Source organism: Hyperolius riggenbachi, chromosome 9 (genome assembly GCF_040937935.1).
Source record: "Hyperolius riggenbachi isolate aHypRig1 chromosome 9, aHypRig1.pri, whole genome shotgun sequence".
NCBI classification, from domain to species: Eukaryota; Metazoa; Chordata; class Amphibia; order Anura; family Hyperoliidae; genus Hyperolius; species Hyperolius riggenbachi.
The window spans coordinates 23,146,877-23,170,314 of NC_090654.1; the positions used below are offsets into that span (position 1 = coordinate 23,146,877).

A 23,438-nucleotide genomic window follows, 5' to 3' on the forward strand; every position below is an offset into this window, starting at 1 on the left:
GCCATAGTTAGCTAGCGAAGTGCTAGCTTAAGCATTTAAATCAAATTTTATTTTAAAAAATTCCTCCCGCGCACACAGCCTCTGAATTTGCGTACCGCCAGGGAGGTTAATGAGTACGTCTGGACTGGGCATGTGCGAGGTAGGTCTGGACATGCCTAATAGAACGAAGCCGCTCATGCACAGCTTTTTACTCCCACCGTAGACGAGTGCTCTGTTCTGCTGGGCATGTGTGGACCTTACTTGCGGAATAGGTTCTTCTGCTTGGGCTTCCGGCCATGGACAAGTGCATCCTGACTGAGCAAGTGAGCTCCACACAGGCCCAGTAGAGCGAAGGTCTTCTGCATGGAGGCTGCGTTCTACTGAGCATGTGCGGCCTTCCCTAAAAAAAAAGACCGATATATAGGTGTGCTCAGCCACTAGCGGAGCATGGGCAGAAGATGAAGAGAACCTGTCCTGGAACGGTGAACTCTTCGAGGATCTGAGATGTCTCTGGACCATTCACAGGCTTCCAGCTGCTAAGGCAAGTATTGCATCCCTTCACCCCCACTTTGGGGTCTTTCTGATGTACTGAAGATAATTAGGTCTACTTTACTTTGGTAGTAATTCTTATTCTGCTGTTCATTTAAGGTTTTGTTACGAGTTAAAGAAAATGAATTGCTATATCTGCGAAAAGAGATCTCCTGCCTTCGGGAGGATATCCAGAACATGCAGAAGGTAAGAATCCATTGTCGGAAATATATTATGTAACGTTGATATTGGCAGCACTTTGTGTAACGGCAGTGAAAGAGTCCCCTGTACAGACTGCAAATTCTACACATAACACACATCAAGGAGGCAATTGCCTGTGACTTGCTTGTGCATGGCTGCAATGCTACAGGATCGTCCAGGCTGCACAGATATGTGGACAGAGGAGCACTGTACCTGCATTAACTGGTGAGACCTATGCTTCCTGTGCAAGCTGTTGCAGGATTATTGCATACAAATCCTTGCATACCAAGCACTGTGCATTGGGATCCAGCTTAGACGCTGTCTGTGCTCGCTTGCTTGAAGCACTGGAAAGAAAAAAATATAAGACGACTGGGCATATAAGACGACCCCCCAACTTTTCCAGTTAAAATATACAGTTTGGGATATACTCGCCGTATAAGACTACCCCTCTTCTAACGCACACCAAATTAAAATAAAAATAAAAAAATCATATACTGGTGCTATGTATGAACAGATACTGGTGCTGTACTGTATGTGTTACCCAGTATATAACAGTATATAGTCAATTGACTTGTTGCATTGGTCAACTCTCCTTAAGTAGACTGGTCAGCCCTCCTTGACTACCTGTTTATCAGAGCGGTATGGAAGAATAGATTGCGCTCCCTCAGCAGGGAGATCTGAGAGACGGTAACAGGATAAGGCGTATCACCCGGCATCAATGACACCCGCCGTATAAGACAACCCCCAACTTTCCAGAACATTTTCAAGGATTAAAAAGTAGTCTTATACGCAGGAATATACTGTACTCCTAATTAACTGAATTAAAAGGAACCCAAGGTGAAAGGTGTATATTTTTCCTTTTAAACAATACCAGTTGCATGGCAGTCCTGCTGATCTTTCTGGTCAGTAGGGTCTAAATCACACACCTGAAACAAGCATGCGGCTAATCTAGTCAGACTTTTGTCAGAAACACCTGATTTGCATGCTTGTTCAGGGTCTATGGCTTTAAGTATTAGAGACAGAGGATCAGCAGGAGGCATAGATGAAATAAAGGCGCCGTGGGGGATTGCCGCAAGGAAAATATCGCTAAGGTTAGCAATCTTGTACTAGTGAATTATGATAAAAATATTGCTAACCTTTACCAATACTTTGCTATGGCTAAACCTAACTTCTGTGGTGGTGCCGAACCCTAAATCCCCCTCCGTACACTACTCCTCCCTCCCCTTTCTGCAAAGCCACGATATGCGGCTATGAAGGTAAATTTGGGAGCCTGTGAGTGCCCGGTTACCGGCAAGGGGCCATTTGTTGCGGATAATTACGGTGCCGTATTACATAGCTCTGCGCCCGCTTTTCAGTGCGCCATCCCCCCCCCCCCCCCCCCCCGCAACAAATACCTTCTGTTTCTAAAGTGGACCTGAACTCTTGCACAAAACAGAAGGAAAACAGAGAGAAATGCACCCTGTATATAGTTAGAGAGTTTAGCCTGTCTAATCCCCCTCATCTGTGACTAAGCACAAGTTGTAATTTGATCTCTCCCTTGTGTCAGCTGACTGCCATGGCAGATAAGCCCATTTGAAGCCACAGGATGTTAACAATCTGTCTGCTTCCACGAAAGCAGGAAGTAGAAACTGCAGATTTATTGCAGGATTTGTATCAGCTGTAACAAAGAAATGTTTTTCTTTAAAGGTTATTATGCTGTTGCTTATATTTTAGAGCAGAGATTAAGCTCTAAGCTCAGGTCCAAGTTCAGGTCCGCATTAAGAAGGCAAACTTCTGTGTTTGTTTGTTTTTTTTAAAGGGGTCATTGCCGTTATTCATAACATCTTCCTATTTGGTGCAGCCATTTCAATTAAAGGGACTCCAAGCAGTGCAGAAACTATGGAAAGATGCATATCATTTTAAAGCTCTCTTTCTCCTCTTTCCAATGATATATAAACCACCACCCTACGCCTTTTAGTTTTCGCTATTTTCGTGATCGAAATTGCAGCGGCCGCGACTTCCATCGCGAAAATAGAGAAAACTAAAAGGCGTAGGGCGACGATTTAGGTGTCTCCAGAAAGAGGAGAAAGAGAGCTTTAAAATGATATCCATCTTTCTATAGTTACCTGTATTACACAGGGCGACACTTTCCCCAGTGTCAGCAGCTCCATTCAGCAGAAAAAGTCGCCCTGTGTAATACAATGTAACTATGGAAAGATGGATATCATTTCAAAGCTCTCTTTCTCCTCTTTCTGGCGACACCTAAATCGTCTCCCTATGCCTTTTAGTTTTCTTTATTTTCGCAAACGAAGGTGCGGCCGCGGCAATTTCGATCGCGAAAATAGCGAAAACTAAAATGCGTAGGGCGGCGGTTTATATATCATTGGAAAGAGAAAGAGAGCTTTACAATGATATCCATCTTTCTATAGTTTCTGCACTGCTCGGAGTCCCTTTAAATTTTCTTCGGACAGTCAACGGTGGGGGGGGGGGGGGGGGGGGGCTGGAGAGTCACTGCGTCTTATAGTCAAGTGCAGGGAGTTCCTGACCTGTGAACACCTGCCAATACGGATCTCCAACCCGCCGCAATGTCGGGGACTCCCTGTACTGTGCGCATGCAGAGGAGGACACGGGGACAGAGGAGGACACGGGGACAGAGGAGGACACGGGGACAGAGGAGGACACGGGGACAGAGGAGGACACGGGGACAGAGGAGGACACGGGGACAGAGGAGGACACGGGGACAGAGGAGGACACGGGGACAGAGGAGGACACGGGGACAGAGGGGGACACGGGGACAGAGGGGGACACGGGGACAGAGGGGGACACGGGGACAGAGGGGGACACGGGGACAGAGGGGGACACGGGGACAGAGGGGGACACGGGGACAGAGGGGGACACGGGGACAGAGGGGGACACGGGGACAGAGGGGGACACGGGGACAGAGGGGGACACGGGGACAGAGGGGGACACGGGGACAGACAGGGAGGACAGAGTGGGACACGGGGACAGACAGGGAGGACAGAGGGGGACACGGGGACAGACAGGGAGGACAGAGGGGGACACGGGGACAGACAGGGAGGACAGAGGGGGACACGGGGACAGACAGGGAGGACAGAGGGGGACACGGGGACAGACAGGGAGGACAGAGGGGGACACGGGGACAGACAGGGAGGACAGAGGGGGACACGGGGACAGACAGGGAGGACAGAGGGGGACACGGACACCCCCATGGATGCACCAGGTTTAGTACAGTATATATATATATATATATATATATATATATATATATATATATATATATATATATATATATATATATATATATATATATATATATATATATATATATATATATATATATATATATATATATATCCCCTGGTTTTTTTTGTCCTCTAATCCTAGGTGCGTCTTATGGTCCGAAAAATACGGTAGCATCTCTCTTGACCATTGCTGTTTACCTGTCACCCCGTGTCGGCTTGCCATACTGTTTGAAAAGTGGATGCAGTAAATGTAAAATAAACTATTTATTGAATAAAAGAAAAGTACAAAAAAGAACACTTTTCACCTGAATCCAATTGTGTTTCCCGCTCAGGATAAGAGGTATGCCTCCGAGAAATACAAGGACATTTACGTGGAGCTGAATAACATCAAGTCTCGCTCAGAGCGTGAAATCGACCAGCTGAAGGAGCACTTGCGGCTGGCTATGGCGGCACTCCGTGAGGAGGCAGCACTGCGGAACAGCGTAGGGGAATAACGGTAAGCGGCCTGCGTTTTCTCTTTCGTGTGAATACAAGCCGACGCTACAGATATTTTGTTTTTGTAGGATTGAAGTTAAAGTGGATCTCCGCTGTATTGGGGGTAAAATATAGACCAAATTGTTTTTAAAAGTTGCAGCTGTTAAAAAACTGACTGTCTAGTAAATAACCCTCGTGTTCTGCGCAAGCCAAAGAATCTACTTACTTCTGCGAGATTTTCATGATGGAGGAAGCCATGGTGGTTTTGCTGGTAGGGGGGGGGGGGTGTCGGCATGACAACACCTTCCATCATACCCCATGCGTGTGATAGGCAGAGGAGTACCGTAACTACAAATCATGGGGGGCTTCCAGCTAAACTGTGCCCCTCCCATCCCCCCCCCCACTATATCCATGGCCAGAGAAGACATACAATTGGTGCCACCATGACTCCTCCCTCCACAGCCATAACTGGAGTAGCCCTATAAACACATGACCCTCCAGCCTCTCCATTGTCTTCCTTTCAGTGCCGCTCACTTTCCTATGCCCAATTATAGTCATGTGACTCAACAATGGCATGCTCTCCCCCCATAATAGTCATGTGACTCAGCAATGCCTCTCCCCCAATAATAGTCATGTGACTCAGTAATGCCACTTCCCCCTTTACATTACCAGCCGACCTTGCCGTGCTATTTTCCTTCCATCCATCCCTCCACAACTCTTCAGCAGGCCCCCCCCATCCCCATGAATGCAGTGCTATATGTGCAATTATTACCCCCTCCCTCCACAAGGTATGTATTATCAGTATTTCCTTCCTCCCCACTCTGTGCACAGGCTTCAATTTAATATTTATGTACACGGTACAAGCCAGGGCTGCAGAGTTAGAACAATTTTGGGTACCTGGAGTCGGAGGTTTCATAAACTGAGGAGTCGGATGATTTTTGCACCAACTCCACAGCCCTGGTAAGTATTAGACCAATAAGTCACAGAGTCAGAGCAAATTTTGGGTTTCTGGAGTCAGAGATTTCACAAACCGAGGAGTGAGATGAACTGACTCCACAACCCTGGTAAGTATTAGACTGAGGAGTTAGTAATTCTGCGTACCTGGATTCAGACCTGTTACAGGAAGTATCTTCCCGAATGACACTACCTGCACTACCAGATTTCCACCTTACAACCGATAAGACCATTCGCCCCACCTCCCGGGTCCGTTGCCTGGCAGTCACCCTGGACTCTGCCCTTTCCTTCATCCCCCATATCCAAACAGTCTCCAGAGCCTGCAATATCCACCTCCGTAATATCTCCAAGATCCGCCCCTTTCTGACCCCGGACACTAACAAGCTGCTCATCCATGCCCTCATCATCTCCCACCTTGATTACTGTAACTCCCCCCTGTCTGACCTCCCCTGGAACCGCATTGCCCCCTTCAATCTGTTATGAATGTGGTTGCCAGACTGAACCATTCTTCTCACCGCTCCGCTTCCTCATGCCCCTCTGTAAATCCCTGCACTGGCTCCCTATCTGATTCAGGATAAGTCTCAAGCTTCTATGCCTGGCCTATAAATCTGTGCGCAAACATTGCACTGCCTACATCTTGGAGCTTGTTCACAGGTATACACCAGGCCACCCTTTCCGGGCCTTCAACGACCTTCGCCAAACTTCCCTGCGCATTTCCCACTTCCATGCACGCCTGCAGGATTTCTCAAGAGCCGCCCCAACCCTCTGGAAGCCCCTTCCACCGCTGATCAGACTTGTCACTCCAACACATTCAAGCAAGCCACCAAAACCCACCACTTCAAAATTGCCTACCCACCCTCTACCACTCACTGCTTAATACTCATTCTACAGCCCTACCTAGTGTGTCCACCTCCACTCCCATTAGATTGTAAGCCTCTGTCCTCCTTTCCCTAGTTTATTCTACATGATCGTGTGCCCCATCATTGTGCTCCTTTCCTATGACCTACTGGACCTGTATTACTGGACCTACCTAACCAGCCCATGTATCTTGTACCCTTTCCCTTCCCTAGTTTATTCTACATGATTGTGTGCTCCTTTACTCTGACTGTGTCATACTTGTTTTACTGGACCTACCTAACTAGCCCTAAATCACATGATCCTGTATCTTGTACCCTCTCCCTTCCCTAGTGTATTCTACAGGATTGTGTGCTCCTTTCCTATGACTGCCTCGTACTTGTATTACTGGGCCTACCCAACCCAGCCCCAATCACATGATCATGTATCTTGTACCCTCTCCCTTCCCTAGTGTATTCTACATGATTGTGTGCTCCTTTCCTATGACTGCCTCGTACTGGTATTACTGGACCTACCTAACAGCCCCAATCACATGATCATGTATCTTGTACCCTTTCCCTTCCCTAGTGTATTCTACAGGATTGTGTGCTCCTTTCCTATGACTGCCTCATACTTGAATTACTGGACCTACCTAACCAGCCTAAATCACATGATCCTGTATCTTGTACCCTCTCGTTTCCCTAGTGTATTCTACAGGATTGTGTGCTCCTTTCCTATGACCGCCTGTACTTGTATTACTGGGCCTACCTAACCAGCCCAAATCACATGATCATGTATCTTGTGCCCGCAGCGTAATATGTTGGCGCTTTATAAATACAATAAAAATAATAAGCCTATGGCTAATCCAGAGGCTTTCCTCTACTGAGGTAAGTATCTAACTCTGGCCATTTATTCCCTACAGCTACACTTTAAAATAGCTTTGTGAATCCGGTGTTCAATTTTAGATAAATGTCCGTCAATACACTTTTCAGCTTACAGTGAGGAGTATAGATTTTACTGGGTAGGCCTTGTGTCATAGTTACATAGTCAGTTTGGTTGAAAAAAGATATTCGTCCATCAAGTCAAACCAGAAAAAAATAAAACACCATCCTGAACCTGCACATATCCCAGTTGATCCAGGGGAAGGTAAAACACCTTACAAGGCATGGGCCAATTAGCCTTAAAAGGGAAAGAAGGGAAGCCTGCCGGACCCGGAGACCAGCACGGAGACGGAGCAGTGGTGACGGGGGGAGTCGCGCCGGCGGAGCAGGTAATGTATTGCAGCTGTATTGCGTCGGTTGTCGGGCACTCAACGCCGCTAGCGACGCGCTCCCTACCCGTGGGCGATCGGCGGTAATTTCCCGCACGGAGCGATCGGGACCGATCTATTTCGGGACGAAATAGATCTAAATTTTGCGTTAACGATTTGACAGCAGATTCAATCCCAGTGATCGACTCTGCTGTCGATTGGCGGGGAATTGGCCTAGTGTATGGCCAGCTTAAATCCTGATGTCATTTCTGCCCTTTACTTTTTTTTTTTTTCTTTTCTCCTCCAATCACTCAGCCTTTCTTGTAAACACAAGTGAGCAGGGGATCGTGTTTCAGATAAGCAGCTAGGCAGGGAAATACATTGAAGAGGAATATATTGGATAAAAAGAACCCCCAGCATGCAACTGTTTGGCACTGACTATTAAAGGGCCAGTGCTCCTTAAGTATGTGATAACTCCAAATCATAACAGCAGAAAAAGTTTTGAATGCAGGATTAGCATCTTTATCACTTAATACACTCCAGTTGCTGTTGAAATTTGATTTTATGGTGACACTCCCGGTTTAACCACTTCACCACTGAGGGGTTTTACCCCCTGAGCACCAGAGCAATTTTCACCTTTCAGCGCTCCTTCCATTCATTCGTCTATAACTTTATCATTACTTATCGCAATGAAATGAACTATATCTTGTTTTTTTCGCCACCAATTAGGCTTTCTTTAGGTGGGACATTATGCCAAGAATTATTTTTTTTCTAAATGTGTTTTAATGGGAAAATAAGAAAAATGTGGGGAAAAAAATAATTATTTTTTCAGTTTTCGGCCATTCTAGTTTTTAAATAATGCATGCTACTGTAATTAAAACCCATGAAATGTATTTGCCCTTTTGTCCCGGTTATAAAACCATTTAAATTATGTCCCTATCACAATGTTTGGCGCCAATATTTTATTTGGAAATAAAGGTGCATTTTTTTCATTTTTGCGTCCATCCCTAATTACAAGCCCATAGTTTATAAAGTAACAGTGTTATACCCTCTTGACATAAATATTTAAAAAGTTCAGTCCCTAAGGTAACTATTTATATATTTTTTTTTAATTGTAAATTTTTTTATTTTTTTTTAATTACAAAAAAAAAAAAATGGGGAGTGTGGGAGGTAATGAGTTAATTTTATGTGTAAAAGTCATTTATTTGTATGTGAAAAATGTGTAGGGTGTAGTTTACTATTTGGCCACAAGATGGCCACAGTAACTTTTTGTTTTAATGCGACCTCCAAGCTTCCTTCCGGAAGCTTGGAGGAAGTATAAGGAGGCTGGACACGTGAGTTTTTTCTCACAATGATCGCGCTGCCCATAGGAGAGCAGCGGATCATTGCGGGGCTTAGATCAACGAACGGGAATGGATTTTCCCGCTCATTGATCTCTGGGCGAGCGGGCAGCGGCGTGTTTACTAGCGGCGGGCGGCGTGTTTACGAGCGGGAGCGCGGACAGCGTCGGGAGCGCGGAAAGTACGTATTTCTCCGTCCCTGGTTGTTAAAGGATGGAAAAAGGGGCGGAGAAATACGTACGCGCGGGGGTAAAGTGGTTAAATGCAGATACAGAGTTTGCCATAACTACTTCCTAAGGTAGGACAGGATAAACAGAGATTCTCTTGTATGTAACCAAACCTGTTCAGTCTGTAAGATTAGTTGTGAAAAGTGTGGTTTCCCCAGATCTATCCTTTTTCATATACTAACACTTTTGTTGTTGTTGTTCCCCCATACAGGTTTCAGCCTCGCTGTTTACACTGAGATGGAATTCCCGTTTTTGCAGACACTGTGACATCACCAGCTCTCTGCCCGCGCCACAAGACTGCTCTTATTTTATATGTGAATCACAGAATTTTATACAGTTCTTTATTTTTATTTTAAAATGGGGGCGGGGGGACCTTACCCACGTGTCTAAGACATTAGCACAAGGTCACGTAGCCCCAAATCTGCAGCGTCGGGTATTGGGGGACATTTATAGGATATGTTACGTATGACCTATTGTAAATATTGTCATTCAGAGACCAACTTGCATGTATGTGGATGTGTGAATACGTGGCATGCTGGTAAATGCACTGAGGAGGGTGGTGGTGGGGGAGGGCGTGGTGGGTGTGGCCAAGATGTATAGATGCAAGTATGAATGCAATCATTGTAAGCAATATCCGTACACTAGCTGCTTTTTGTGAATACTAGTTGTATGCTGAGAGGTGCGCTATTCCAGCCGAGGATTGTAGAAAGCCTCTGTAGAGTCATACAAAGAATTCCGGAGGATCAGAGTCTTTATACACCCTATGCAAGTTTTTGAGTGCTATTTAGGTCAATGATATCAATGCCTTATGTTTTTAAAAGCAACTGTAAAATCTGGATAGTCACTTATTTAGTAGTGTGAGTACAGCACCCCTATAAGCATTAACACAGCAAATGTTACTACACTAAGCATTAAGTGATTAGAATCAAAAAGAGGTGAAAACATTAGGTAAGTATACATCAGTGTTCCTATAAGTTCAGGTGTCTGTTAACCTTTCACATTGCACCCTGGAGGCTGTTAAAGTGGATCCGAGGTGAACTTTTACTCATTGCATGATTGTGTTCCTTTCCTATTGTGTATAGCGCATTCCTCAAGCCAAATACTTTTTTGTTTTTGTTTTAATACTCTAATTCCATATAAACTAAACAAGCCACGCCCACAGGCTTTCAGAGAGCCTTGGCGATAGCAAGGGTTTATGGGAGCTCAATCTGGGCAGGAGGAGGGGGAGGTGTTACTAGCCATTGATTTCAGAGGGGAGGAGGAGGGGGAATTAGGTTTTTTTCACAGGCTGAGTGCTCAAGATACAGATAAGCCTGCCTCTGTGTAATGTTTACAAACAACATGGCTGCTGTCATTGTATCACAGGAAGAAATAATCACATTCTATTGAAGCTGTTTGCAGCTAGATTTGCTGTGTAAACTATCTAAACTCTAGATAAGATATATAGACAAGTTACTTGTTATAGTTAGTTTTTCATCTCGAATCCGCTTTAAAGAGAGTCTGAAGCGAGAATAAATCTCGCTTCAGACCTCATAGATAGCAGGGGCATGTGTACCCCTGCTAAACCGCCGCTATCCCGCGGCTTAACGGGGGTCCCTGATCCCCCAAATCCCCTCCGTAATGCGGGGGAGCGCTTCCTGGTTGGGGCAGGGCTAACCGCCGCAGCCCTGCCCCACGCACGTCTGTCAGCGCGTATCTCCGCCTCTTCCCCGCCCCTCTCAGTCTTCCTTCACTGAGAGGGGCAGGGGAGAGGCGGCGATGCGCCGCTGATAGACGCGACTGGAGGCAGGGCTGCAGCCGTTAGCCCTGCCTCCAGGAGCGACCAAGTCTGCGACCAAGTGTCGCAGTGGGGAATTTGGGGGTGAAGGGACCCCCGTTTAGCGGCGCTATAGCTGCGGTTTAGCAGGGGCACACATGCCCCTGCTAACTATGAGCTCTGAAGCGAGATTTATTCTCGCTTCAGAGTCTCTTTAAGTACTCCTGTTCTTAGCTAAACTAGTGATTGGGCAATATAGGATAAGCAGGACATGTTTGGCTCCTCCCTCTGTTACTTATATATAATTATATTTTGGTCAATATAGTTGTCTGCTGTAATAAAGGGGAAATGTACCTGAGGATTGAACGTCATCCCAATCAGTAGCTGATACCCCCTTTCCCATGAGAAATCTTTACCTTTTCTCAAACAGATCACCAAAGGGCTCTGTATGGCTGATATTGTGGTGAAACCCCTCCCACAGTGTGATGTCATGACCATGGTCCTGGCAGTTTGCTGTCTCGTTGCATTGTGGGTAATAACGGCTGTTTCCAAGCCAGTATCTCCCTCTGCGCATATCTATATTCTATATCTATAACAAAAAACCTTTTAGCCTATTGCATTGTTAGGAGGTGTGGTTATAGATAGTGGCAGTTGGTGCTCTCTGTTTTTCATGTCTGCCAGTAGTAAAGCTGATTATGTGCTGGCTCATTGTGTATCTAGCAACATAAACGAGTTACATGGCGAATATCAAGCTGCGAGGGGGTAAAAATGCAAAGGAAGCAGACGTAAAGCCTTGCCAGACAAGCTAATATGAACTCCCATTGCCTACCACAGGGTAGAAGCAAAAACCTAGAGAAATGCACCCTGTATGTATTTAGAGAGCTTAGCCTGTCTAATTCCCCCTCATCTGGGACTTGTCACCAGTGTGATTTGATCTCGCAAGCTGTGCCAGCTGGCTGCCTCAGCAGAGCAGCTAATTTGTAAACACAGGATGTTAACCCTATGTCTGCTTCCATGAAAGCAGGAAGTAGACAAACTGCAGATTTATTACAGGGTTTGTATCAGCTGTAACAAAGAAATGTCTCTTTAAAGTTTATTATGCTGTTGCTTATCTTTTAGAGCAAAGAGGACGTTCTGAGTACTGGTCACCTGAAGCGAATTAAATAAAAATCTGAAGTTCGATACTTACCTCAGTAGTAGGAGGTACAAATGTAGGAGAGTTCAGGCAGCCAGGAATGCAGACCAATCAGATCACTCTTACTTAGCAAGTTCTCTGCACATTAAATCTACCAAATAACAATGAAGTGCCTTTTTATTCATTAGTAAAACTTAAAGTGAACCTCCACACTAAAAATCTACTCAGCAGCGCAGAAAAGGCTTGGTGTTTCTTTAAAGAGAACCCGAGGTGTGTTTAAAGAATGTTATCTGCATACAGAGGCTGGATCTGCCTATACAGCCCAGCCTCTGTTGCTATCCCAAACCCCACTAAGGTCCCCCTGCACTCTGCAATCCCTCATAAATCACAGCCATGCTGTGAGGCTGTGTTTACATCTGTAGTGTCAGTCTCAGCTGCTCCCCCGCCTCCTGCATAGCTCCGGTCCCTGCCCCGTCACTTCCCTCCAATCAGCAGGGAGGGAAGGGATGCAGGCGGGGACTGGAGTTCTGCAGGAGGCGGGGAGAGCAGCAGACTGACACTATAGAGATAAACACAGCCAGCTCTGACAAGCTGTTTGTCAGCAGCGTGGCTGCGATTTATGAGGGATTGCAGAGTGCAGGGGGACCTTAGGGGGGTTTGGGATAGCAACAGAGGCTGGGCTGTATAGGCAGATCCAGCCTCTGTATGCAGATAATATTCTTCAAACCCACCTCGGGTTCTCTTTAACAGTTTCACAGCATCAGAACTTTGTTTTTCTTACCAAAGCATCGATTTTGGCTGCATTTTTAGCTGAGCTCCACCCCATCAAAGAAATCTGCCCAGGCGGTTTTCCCTGATGCTGTGCAAAGCATGATGGGATTTCCTATGTTGTTGTTCGTGTTGCTTAGCAACTGGGAGGGGTTATCAGGACACAGGACAGTTGGAACTGTGTCTCATGCTCCCTGTCACCTCCTTCCAATCAAAAAGATGGCTGCCCTCATGAAATCAAACATTTGCCTGTTCTTTTAAAATAGGGTGGGTAAGAGATTATATTACCTATCTATTTTACTTAAAGAGTAACTGTCAGGCTGCAGAAGCTAATTTAAACCTCTATTCTCCTGTGTTAAACAGTTTAGAAGGAAGCCCAAAAGCCATTAGTGAAGATAAAAATCTCAGTTACCTTTGATGTGTGCTTATCAGCAAGGCTGTTAAAACCCAAGAGGACGCAAGCCGCATACTATACTGCAAAGCATTCTGGGGCCCTCCCCTCGGCTGCTAATGAGACGTTACAGCAGCTTGTAATCAGTCCAGCGCGTAGCACTGATAAGGCCTCGTTCACATCATTAGCGCAGATGGCTGTGCGATTGGAACGCAACGCGTCCGATCGCACGCCATCTGCGCTCCTATGCGCTGCAGATCCCATTCATTACAATGAATGGGACCTGCGCTGCGATTCCCAAAAATGCGTGCAGCACGCGATAGCGCAATCGCGCTGCCACGCAGCGCATATGATGGGAACGGTAGAAGGGCTGTCTATGCCCTTCTACCGTTCTTGCGTGTCGCACACTATACGCGCTGCCAAAATGCGCACGGCAGCGCGTATAGTCTGAACGAGGCCTAAATCTCGGGCAGAGTACACTGCAGGAGTCAGCTATTGTTCCTAGCCACATGGCTCATTAATATTCACTGCACACTGTGTTGTTCAAGTACCAGCTTTTCTGTGATCAGGAAGCAGGCAGGACATGACGACACATTTGACAGAAAAACATGGAGCCTGCCATGAGCTGTCAGGAGCATCTATCTCTGCATATACTATATACAAATTCTGTGAAGTACAAACGTGGACAGTGAAATGCATATGTAATGTAAGTACAGCCAATCTTTAGCTACTGATATATGTGTTTATTTTCTCTGAGACCTTATACCTAACAGCTCCTCTTTAACAGAACTAATGTAACTTAATGACCGTATGTTTGTTTAGGCTGAAGTTCCCCTTTAACGTTTAATGTCACAATTTTAAATATGACCAGTACAAATATAGAAAGGATACTAATAGTTAAAGTGGACCTGAACTCTTGCGCAGGACAGAATGAAAACCTAAAGAAATGCCCCCTGTATGTATTTAGAGAGTTTGGCCTGTCTAATTCCCCCTCGCTTGTGACGAAACACAAGTGTTATTTGATCTCAGCTGTGTCAGCTCAGGATCCTCTGTTGCCTTGGCAGAGCTGCTAAGTTGTAAACACAGGATGTTAACCCTGCGTCGTCTTCCATGAAAGCAGGAAATGGACCCACTGCAGATTTGTATCAGCTGTAACAAAGAAATGTTTTTTCTTTAAAGGTTATTATGCTGTTGCTTATCTTTTAGAGCAGAGAGGAAGTTCTGAGTTTAGGTCCGCTTTAAAGGATACCCGAAGTGACATGTGACATGTGACATGAGATAGACATGTGTATGTACAGTGCCTGGCACACAAATAACTATGCTGTGTTCCTTTTTTTTCTTTCTCTGCCTGAAAGAGTTAAATATTAGGTATGTAAGTGGCTGACTCAGTCCTGACTCAGACAGGAAGTGACTACACTGTGACCCTCACTGATAAGAAATTCCAACTATAAAACACTTTCCTAGCAGAAAATGGCTTCTGAGAGCAAGAAAGATGTGCAAAGGGGAATTTCTTATCAGTGAGGGTCACACTGTAGTCACTTCCTGTCTGAGTCAGGACCGAGGCAGCCACTTACATACCTGATATTTAACTCTTTCAGGCAGAGAAAGAAATAAAGGAACACAGCATAGTTATTTGTGTGCTTGGCACTGTACATACCCATGTCTATCTCATCATGTCACACATCACTTCAGGTATTTTTTAAAAACTGCAACAATGGCCTCAATTCACTAAGATCATGCTGGATATAATAAGGCAAGAGAAAACATACCATGACACAGTGAGAGAGTTATCTTATCTCTTCATTCCTTAAGTTACCTCCCCTGTAGTTATTTTCACATGCAGTTCATTAACAGCCTGTCTTTAACTTTAGAATTCTGGAGTTATTTTAAAGGTACATACACAAGTTGGATTTTGGGCGTGTGTACAATCGGTCGTTCAGCTGAGAACGCTGGTTTTGATGGATCCGTCAAAACGACCGACTGTACACGCCCAATTTGACGTCCAAACGACCGGTCGTTTGGATAAATCCGACGTGTGTATGAGCCTTAGGGATTGAAGAGTTAACTTAAAGTGGACCCAAATTAAAAATACAAGATTTCAGAAATAAAACCTATTTTCTAAATTATAATAATAAATAGCAGCCTTTTTTCAGCTGCATGATGACACATGTAAAATATTTTACATTTATTGGAGGAACTCCTCCCTTCTTTTCAAATTGCCGGGATTTTTCCGGCAAACTGATGGAGTAGATGGTGTCCAGCAATGGAGGAATTGCTAATGGCTGCCCCCAGTATAACCCTAGTTATAAAAAGAGAAGGGTGAAAAGCATGCACTGAAATGATCATATGTTTGAAGGAGTGTTTATTTATCTTTGTATGTGTCAGAGTGGTGCAACTAGATATTTTTAATAAAAAAAATGTTTGGTTTGGGTCCGCTTTAAAGACAGAAGAGTTAACTTTAGGTTCGCCTGAAGTAAAATGTTTCCTGAATATGACATGCCTCATCACCATGGTGATAACTATATAGAAACGTTATTAACCTCCTCAGCGGTATGGACGACTATACACGTCCATCACCGCCGGAGGTCGCCGCTCAGGCCCTGCTGGGCCGATTTGAGCGAAATAAAAAGCAGCACACGCAGCCGGCACTTTGCCAGCCGCGTGTGCTGCCTGATCGCGGCGATCCGCCGCGAGCAGCGGCGAAAGAGGGTCCCCCCAGCCGCCCGAGCCCTGCGCAGCCGGAACAAAAGTTCCGGCCAGCACTAAGGGCTGGATCGGAGGCGGCTGACGTCAGGACGTCGGCTGACGTCCATGACGTCACTCCGCTCGTCGCTATGGCGACGATGTAAGCAAAACAAGGAAGGCTGCTCATTGCAGCCTTCCTTGTTTATTCTGGGCGCCGGAGGCGATCGGAAGAACGCCTCCGGAGCGCCCTCTAGTGGGCTTTCATGCAGCCAACTTTCAGTTGGCTGCATGAAACAGTTTTTTTTTTATTAAAAAAAAAACCCTCCCGCAGCCGCCCTGGCGATCTTAATAGACCGCCAGGGAGGTTAAAGACAGGAGATGAGCTTAGTGAATTGAGGCCATTGTCTTTATCATAGATGATTGCATGCGGCGCCCACCACCGAACACTGCAAGTGCCTTAAATGGGGGAGGGGGTTGTTATGCAAAGTAGGAGAGGTTAGTTCCTCCGAGGCTGTGCCTGCTGGCTCTGTTATCACAAACACAATGAGGGGTTAGTTCTTTATTGGGGAGGGTGAAGGACAGCTGGATCCACACTGATAATTCCTACATGGACCGGTGAAGTAGACACAGCATCTTTTCCTCAACAGCCTTTGTAGCACATGACCAGTGTTGTGGCCACTCACAAGCAGCTGCTGAAGAGATACGTAGAGCGCGCACTTCTCCTGCATAGCCTGGCTCAGACTGTCGAAAGTGACAGGACCCGGTACCGGAGCTGCGGGCAGAGGAGGACGGCGGTGTGGGAGCGATCTGAGCGGATGGGGCTGCAGTAAAAATCTTTTTATTTCATTGAGCTCTGGTACACTTTGAAGTGAACCAAGCACAATTTTTAGCACACAGGGCATCTCAATAGCACATTAAATATGCATGCCAACAATGTGGCTCATTAAGAAAACTAACTTTAATTTTGCCTCTTCTTTTAATATTTAAAAAGTTTAGCAGGGGCTTTTATCAGCCTACTTCCCAGGCCTGCCTGGGGGAGGGAGGGAGGGGATTGGGCACTATGGCAAAAAAGTGACAGGTTTTGGACTAGTCCATTTCTTCATAGGGGATTCTCAGGGATTTATTTATTTTCAAAAGCACTTAGTGAATGGCAGTTGCTGTGTCCAACTGCCAAAATAGTGTGCAGCAAGCAGGGAAGCTGCCCAGCATCATTGTTTAACCTCCCTGGCAGTTAATTTTTTTTGCCAAATTAGCAAAAATCCTTTTTTTTTTATTTATTTTTTTTGTTTCATGTAAAGCTACCAGAGTGGTAGCTACATGAAACACCACTAGAGGGCGCATGTGTCCCTCTAGTGCGATCGTCGCCGGCAACCATAGCAAACGGGAACGCGTATATAACGCGTTCCCCTGTTTGGCTTCTCCTGTCGCCATGGCGACGATCGGGATGACGTCAGCCGACGTCCTGACGTCAGACACCTCCGATCCAGCCCATAGCACTGCCCGGAACTCGTTGGTCTGGGCAGCGCAGGGCTCTGGCGGGGGCCCTCTTTCGCCGCTGCGTGCGGCGGCGATCAAGCTGTGCGCGCGGCTAGCAAAGTGCTGGCTGCGCGCACAGCAATTTACAGCATAAAAATCGCCCCACCAGGGGCTGAGATCTCCCCCTGCGCAGCATAGCCCGAGCTCAGCTCGGGCTTACCGCCAGGGAGGTTAAATCCTTTTTAGGGAATATCTGTATAAAGAATAAAAGCCTTGCTGAGAATCCCCTATGAAGCGATGGACTAGTCCAAAACCTGTCGCTTCTGTCAGATTTCTACTACCTACTGTAAGTGACAGCAACCTAGGAGAAAAGTAATTTACAGCTCATTCTACTCTGGAATAAACTTACTTTTTATTTGTCTATGTTTGCACATATTTTAAATTTTTCGCCGTAGTGCCCCTTTAACGAGTTTAGATAAGTCACAGATGCTATCTTCACACCTTGCCCTGGACAAATAATGGGCAGCTAGTAGGGGAGGGGGAAAATGGCAGCTCCTATAGCTATTTGAAACTGGGAAACAAAAGTAGTGCTTGTTTCCCTTTAAAGCAGAACTGAAGAGTCACAAAAAATTTTTTTGAGTTTCACTTACCTGGGCCTTCTGCCAGCAACCCTGCTGCCGACCTGTGCCCACAAAGTTCTCAAACTATCATCTATCTCCCCACCACAGCTCACTTTCTCTTCCCTGGCTGCGCGCATCCTCCACGCTCCCGTCGCCGAGAGCAATACTGCACAGGCACAGTAGAGATTTTCTCATACTGCACCTGCACAGGATGCTCTTGGCCACGGCAACACATACTCTGATACGCGTAGCCAGGGCTGTGCAGTGGACTTCGTATTAAAAGTCAGATTCCACTGTGTGCAGTGAAAGTGAGCCGTGGCAGGGAAACGGAGAATCGCTTGAGAACTTTGTGGGCACAGGTCGGCTGCAGGGGGTTGGCAGAAGCCCCAGGTAATTGAAACTCTTATTTTTAGTGACTTTTCAGTTCCACTTTAATTCACACCTGCAGCAAGCATGCAGCCTTTAGCATCTGTAAAGCTGATCTGGATACACATTCTGGCTCAGCGATAATGGCAGAGAATCAACGTGGCAACCGGGCAAGTAGTCACAGCTCCCATGTCTTTGGACGTTCTCTTCTAGACACGGTCAATGCTAAATATTCCAACCCGTATGCCAAGTTCATGCTGATTGTAACCCAGCCAATCAGAAGTCAACAGGAAGTGTATTCGATTGGCTCGTTTCCAAGCTGCCCATTTGTGTGTAATCTGGGCTTACTGGCATCTTATGAACCATGTCTATTCTCTTTATCCAGGTTTTAGCCTGTTTCTTGTATGTTTCATAAAGAACCTATAAAAAGTGTCCAGCTGAAAACTGCCTTATTTTTTAATAACTTTTTGTATTCTTCCGAGTTCTATATAGGGCTTTCTATCAGTTGTAGGTAGCACGAGATGTGTCAAATGCAAGTTGATTTTGATTGGCCCAATTTCAAGCTGCATACTGTTTGCATAACATTTTTGCAAGCAGGCCCAAATTATTCACATCTCGTTAACCATCTCTGAATCTTGTAAGACAATACCAGAGGCCTATTACCGAAGCTATACCAGCAGGGCTTACCATCCCATTGACCCTCTCTAGTAATTATATCTATAATTTGCTCTTAGTGTACACTCGTTAGATGGTTCCCATCTGAGTCCACCAGTCAAGGGCGTCTGCCGAGAATCTATTGTGTGTACAGTGACCGTGATACGCCCTGATAAGTTCCAGAGAGGGTTTTGGAGTGCTGGGTCGACTTGCACTAGCCTATTGCTCACCTTACCCCTCCCGCTCCGACGTGCATTATTTGTTGTCCCTCCTCCCCACTGCATAGCAACAGAACACACTGCTAGCCTGTAGGTTAGCGACATGTCTGTGCAGTCCTGATACATGCAGGCGACATTTACTGTGCGCATGTATGCACTTCTAGTTTAAACCTTGGTGCTAGGTATGTCTGAGCCAATATTTTTTGATTTACTAAGAACAATGCACTGAAAATTTGGGCAACAGTGACGGACTAGCACACAGCAAAACACGGGAAACCTCGTTAGACTGAACACAGAAAACTAGTTCCCCCAAGTGACAGCTCGTCATTCACTTGTTTTGTTTTTCCAGCTATGTTTTGTAGAACTTTCCGCAGAGTAAAGGTGACTATACAAAGAAATAAGCTAGTTTGTATAAAGATAGAATCTATAAGTTAAGGATACTTTTCGTTGTCTTAATTCTCTGTGAGTTGCGATTCTAAGGATGGTTTGGCTTATGGTTAAAGCAGAATTGAAAATAAACTTATGAGATCATGATTTCTATGCGTAGTACAGCTAAGAAATAGAACATTAGGAGCAGAGAAGAGTCTCGTTGTTTTCCAGTACAGGAAGAGTTACAAAAACACTTTAGTTATCGATGCAAAAGAGCTTCTTTGAGATATTCTACCCACTGGGTGGGATACAGTCCTGTTTTCTGAAGCACTTAAAGCGGATCAGAGATAAACTTTTACTCCTTGCGTAATTGTGTTCCTTTCATATAGTTTATAGGGCATTCCGTTTTTGTTTTGTTCTAATACTCTAATTCCCTTTAAACTAAACAAACCTCGCCCACAGCTTCTCCAGAGTGCCTTGGCACGCTAAGCCTTAGTAGAAAGGGATTATGGGAGCTCAGGCTGGGCAGGAGGAGGAGGTTACTAGCCAGAGATTTCAGAGGGGAGGGGGAGAGGGGAGTGAAGTTTCCATAGGCTGAGGGTTGGAGATGCAGAGCAGCTTGCCTGTGGTATGATCTCAAACAGAACATGGCTGCCCTCATTGTTTCACAGGAATAAATAATCATAAACTGTTGACTCTGTTTGCAGCTAGATTTGCTGTGTAAACTATCTAAACTTTAGATTACATATATAGACAAGTTACTTGTTATAGTTTTTCGCCTTGGAGCCGCTTTTAAAAGCCATGACACAGTGAGAGACAGCTTGAGATTAGGTTTTGCTGCAGGAAAGTTCAAATTATTTCTGATTTGTTTTATAGCTTAAAAAACAGTGTGGTTTTAAAACTGCAACTGTGACAATATGATGCAATGATATATAAACTATATAACTGAAAATACAAATGAGACTTTCTTTGCAGCACTTTAAGTGTTTTTTATTTCATTATAATTTTTACGTTCCGCTTCGGTTTGCTTTTGTATGGACAGATATATGATAGATGCCAGATGTGCCGGCTCGATCAGCACGGCTTCTGCTACAGCAGGAGATTACTCTCAGCTTGTCTGACAATGGCTTTAATCCACTAAGCATAACGGCATTCATTAGGGCCCATTCACACCTGAGCGGGAATCGCACGATTCCCGCTCGCGGCAAACCGCTAGCGGTTCTGCAAGAACCGCTACACATTGTAGCCAGTGGCCGTGTTCTCACTGCCGCGGTTGCGGTTAGCGATAACCGCAACCGCGTTGCATGCAGCGGTTTGCCGGCGACGAGCGTTCCGCGATTTGCGATCGTGATTAGCGTGCATAGCACGCTAATCGCGATCGCTCCAAAACCGCCGCAGTGTCCAGTGATTTTTCCGCGCTAATCGCGGGAAAATCACTCCCGCAGAACGCCGGCGGTAATCGCCGGCGTTCTGCGATTGTAAGTGTGAATGGGCCCTTAAAGCAGAAAACTGCAGACTTTACCAAAGATTCTGTCAAATGTCAATTCACTAAAGGTGGCCACACACCATACAATTTTTAAAATATCTTTTCAATTCAAGAATTGCAATCAAGTTTTCTGAGTGATTGTAACATTTCAAAAATCTAACCAATGTACCACACACATTTTCAATTTTTCCCCAATTATAATTTTTTTTTTTTTTTTTTTTGAAAACTCAGAAAAAAAAATTACTGAGTATCTACCACACAACATACAATTTTGAAAAAAATTTTAGCAGAAAAATCCAACACTCCCGATCTTCTTTTATCAAATAAAAAACGGCAAATTAGATCAGAAAGAATAAAAAAAGCTTTCGATTTTTCAGGACAACCGATCCTAATTATCGAATTGGTGTAAAATTGGATCTTTTAACTGCATGGTGTGTGGCCACCTTAAAGAGAGTCTGAAGCGAGTTAAAAACTCACTTTTTAGCTTATAAAACTCACTTTTTAGCTTATAATCAACATGGGCATGCTTGCCCCAGCTAAAATGCCGCTATCCCGCGGCTGAACGGGGTGTCTTTACCCCCCCCAAATCCCCTCCGTGCTCTGCGGGGAGCGCTTCCTGTTGAGGCAGGGCTAATGGCCGCAGCCCTGCCTCAATGCGCGTCTGTCAGCGCGTATCTCCGCCTCCGCCCGCCCCACTCAGTCTTCCTTCACTGAGAGGGGCGGGGAGGAGGCTGAGATACGCCGCTGATAGACGCGCATGGAGGCAGGGGTGCAGCCGTTAGCCCTGCCTCCATGAGCAGCAAAATCTACGACCAAGTTAGTCGTGGATTTTGCAGGGGGGGATTTGGGGATAGCAGCGGTTTAGCTGGGGCCAGCATGCCCATGTTGATTGAAGCAAGTTAAAAAATCACTTTTTAGCTTATAGAGTCTCTTTAAAGGGACTCCGAGCTCTGAAAAAAAAGGAAAGTTGTACTCACCAGGGGCTTTTTCCAGCCAAGTGCTGGTCGGGAGGTCCCACGCCGGCGTCCTGGCTCCTCTCCTTCTCCCCGCTCCGGAATGGCTGGCAGGCCGCAGCCCGGGCGACACTCTCCCGAGTGTCGGGCTGCTTCTTCCGCATATGACGCGGATTACGTCACACGCCGGCCGCCTCGCGTCATTACGGCGGCCGGCGTGAAAGTACTGCGCATGCGCGAACAAAGCGCGCATGCGCAGTACTTTCACGCCGGCCGCCGTGATGACGCGAGGCGGCCGGCGTGTGACGTAATCCGCGTCATATGCGGAAGAAGCAGCCCGACACTCGGGAGAGTGTCGCCCGGGCTGCGGCCTGCCAGCTATTCCGGAGCGGGGAGAAGGAGAGGAGCCAGGACGCCGGCGTGGGACCTCCCGACCAGCACTGGGCTGGAAAAAGCCCCTGGTGAGTACAACTTTCCTTTTTTTTCAGAGCTCGGAGTCCCTTTAAGGCTGTTACCACAAGGAAAACTAAAATTATCAAATACAGGTAGTCCCCGGTTAACGAACGAGATAGGGACTGTAGGTTCCGTCTTAACCTGAATCGGTTCTTAAGTTGGCCACACTGTGCCATCTCTGTCCCATGTACCTCCTCTGTGCCTCCAGTCTACCCCTCTGTCACCTCTGCCCTCTGTACATGCTTATACAAGTTTAAAAGCTATTTTTTCTTTGAATTTTTTAAATCGATTTTCTCAAAAACTACACATCCAATTTGAAAAAACATTTTTTGACTTGTTCCTATGGAAACACAGAATCCATGCAGTTCGTATCGGCGGGTCGTTCGTAAGTCGGGGACTACCTGTAATGAGGTAAATTACTGACTTGTCAGTTAAATTACCAGCTTGAGTTAAATTACCGACTAGTGAGGTAAATTACTGACTAGTGAGGTAAATTACCGGCTTGTGAGGGAAATTATCAGCTTGTGAAGTAAGCTACTGACTTGTGAGGTAAATAGCTCCTAAATGTCAGTTCACAAAGATTAGAGCGTGCGGTAACACAAGTGAGGTGTTCAGTATCTCCAGCCTGGAGCGGTCAGTAACCAACAAACAGCCATTTCTAAGGTTGTAGATGGGAGAAAACAGCTGAGAAATGGGGAAAACTAATTACACTATTCAGGAAAATTATAAAGTTATTAATAAAAACATATTTCCCTAATTTCCCAATATGATTAGGTGGTAATTAAAAATGGTTAAGATGCTAATGGTTTTGTGCTGATATAACTTTCATGTTAATTTTCTGCACCTTGGACTTGCACTTTACTTGTTAATTAAATACTGTATCACCTCTTTCATACATTTTCCTTGTACTACAATAATCCATCAACTACCGAATGAAAATACCGCATGAGGTAAAAATCTTGGTGAGCGGTCATGCAGCTTTACGGTAAATTACAGAACTCTTACTGCATGTGTGAAAACCGTAGCGAGTTAAGAAGTCTAAAATGCCGAATGCGACAAAATGCCGAATTTTTATTTTAT

The 23,438-nt window shown here is 45.6% G+C and overlaps 1 protein-coding gene across 1 annotated transcript in view; it reads left to right on the top strand.

Annotated features, from left to right (window-relative positions):
• Positions 1–9,367, top strand: part of TRIOBP (TRIO and F-actin binding protein) — an 88,647-nt gene extending 79,280 nt beyond the window's left edge. The window contains exons 12-14 of the mRNA XM_068251421.1: positions 628–714; positions 4,283–4,446; positions 9,240–9,367. Of these exons, the coding sequence (XP_068107522.1) occupies positions 628–714; positions 4,283–4,444 (249 nt within the window). The 3' untranslated portion in view covers positions 4,445–4,446; positions 9,240–9,367. The remainder of the gene's footprint in view (positions 1–627; positions 715–4,282; positions 4,447–9,239) is intronic.
• Positions 9,368–23,438: the final 14,071 nt, after the last annotated feature.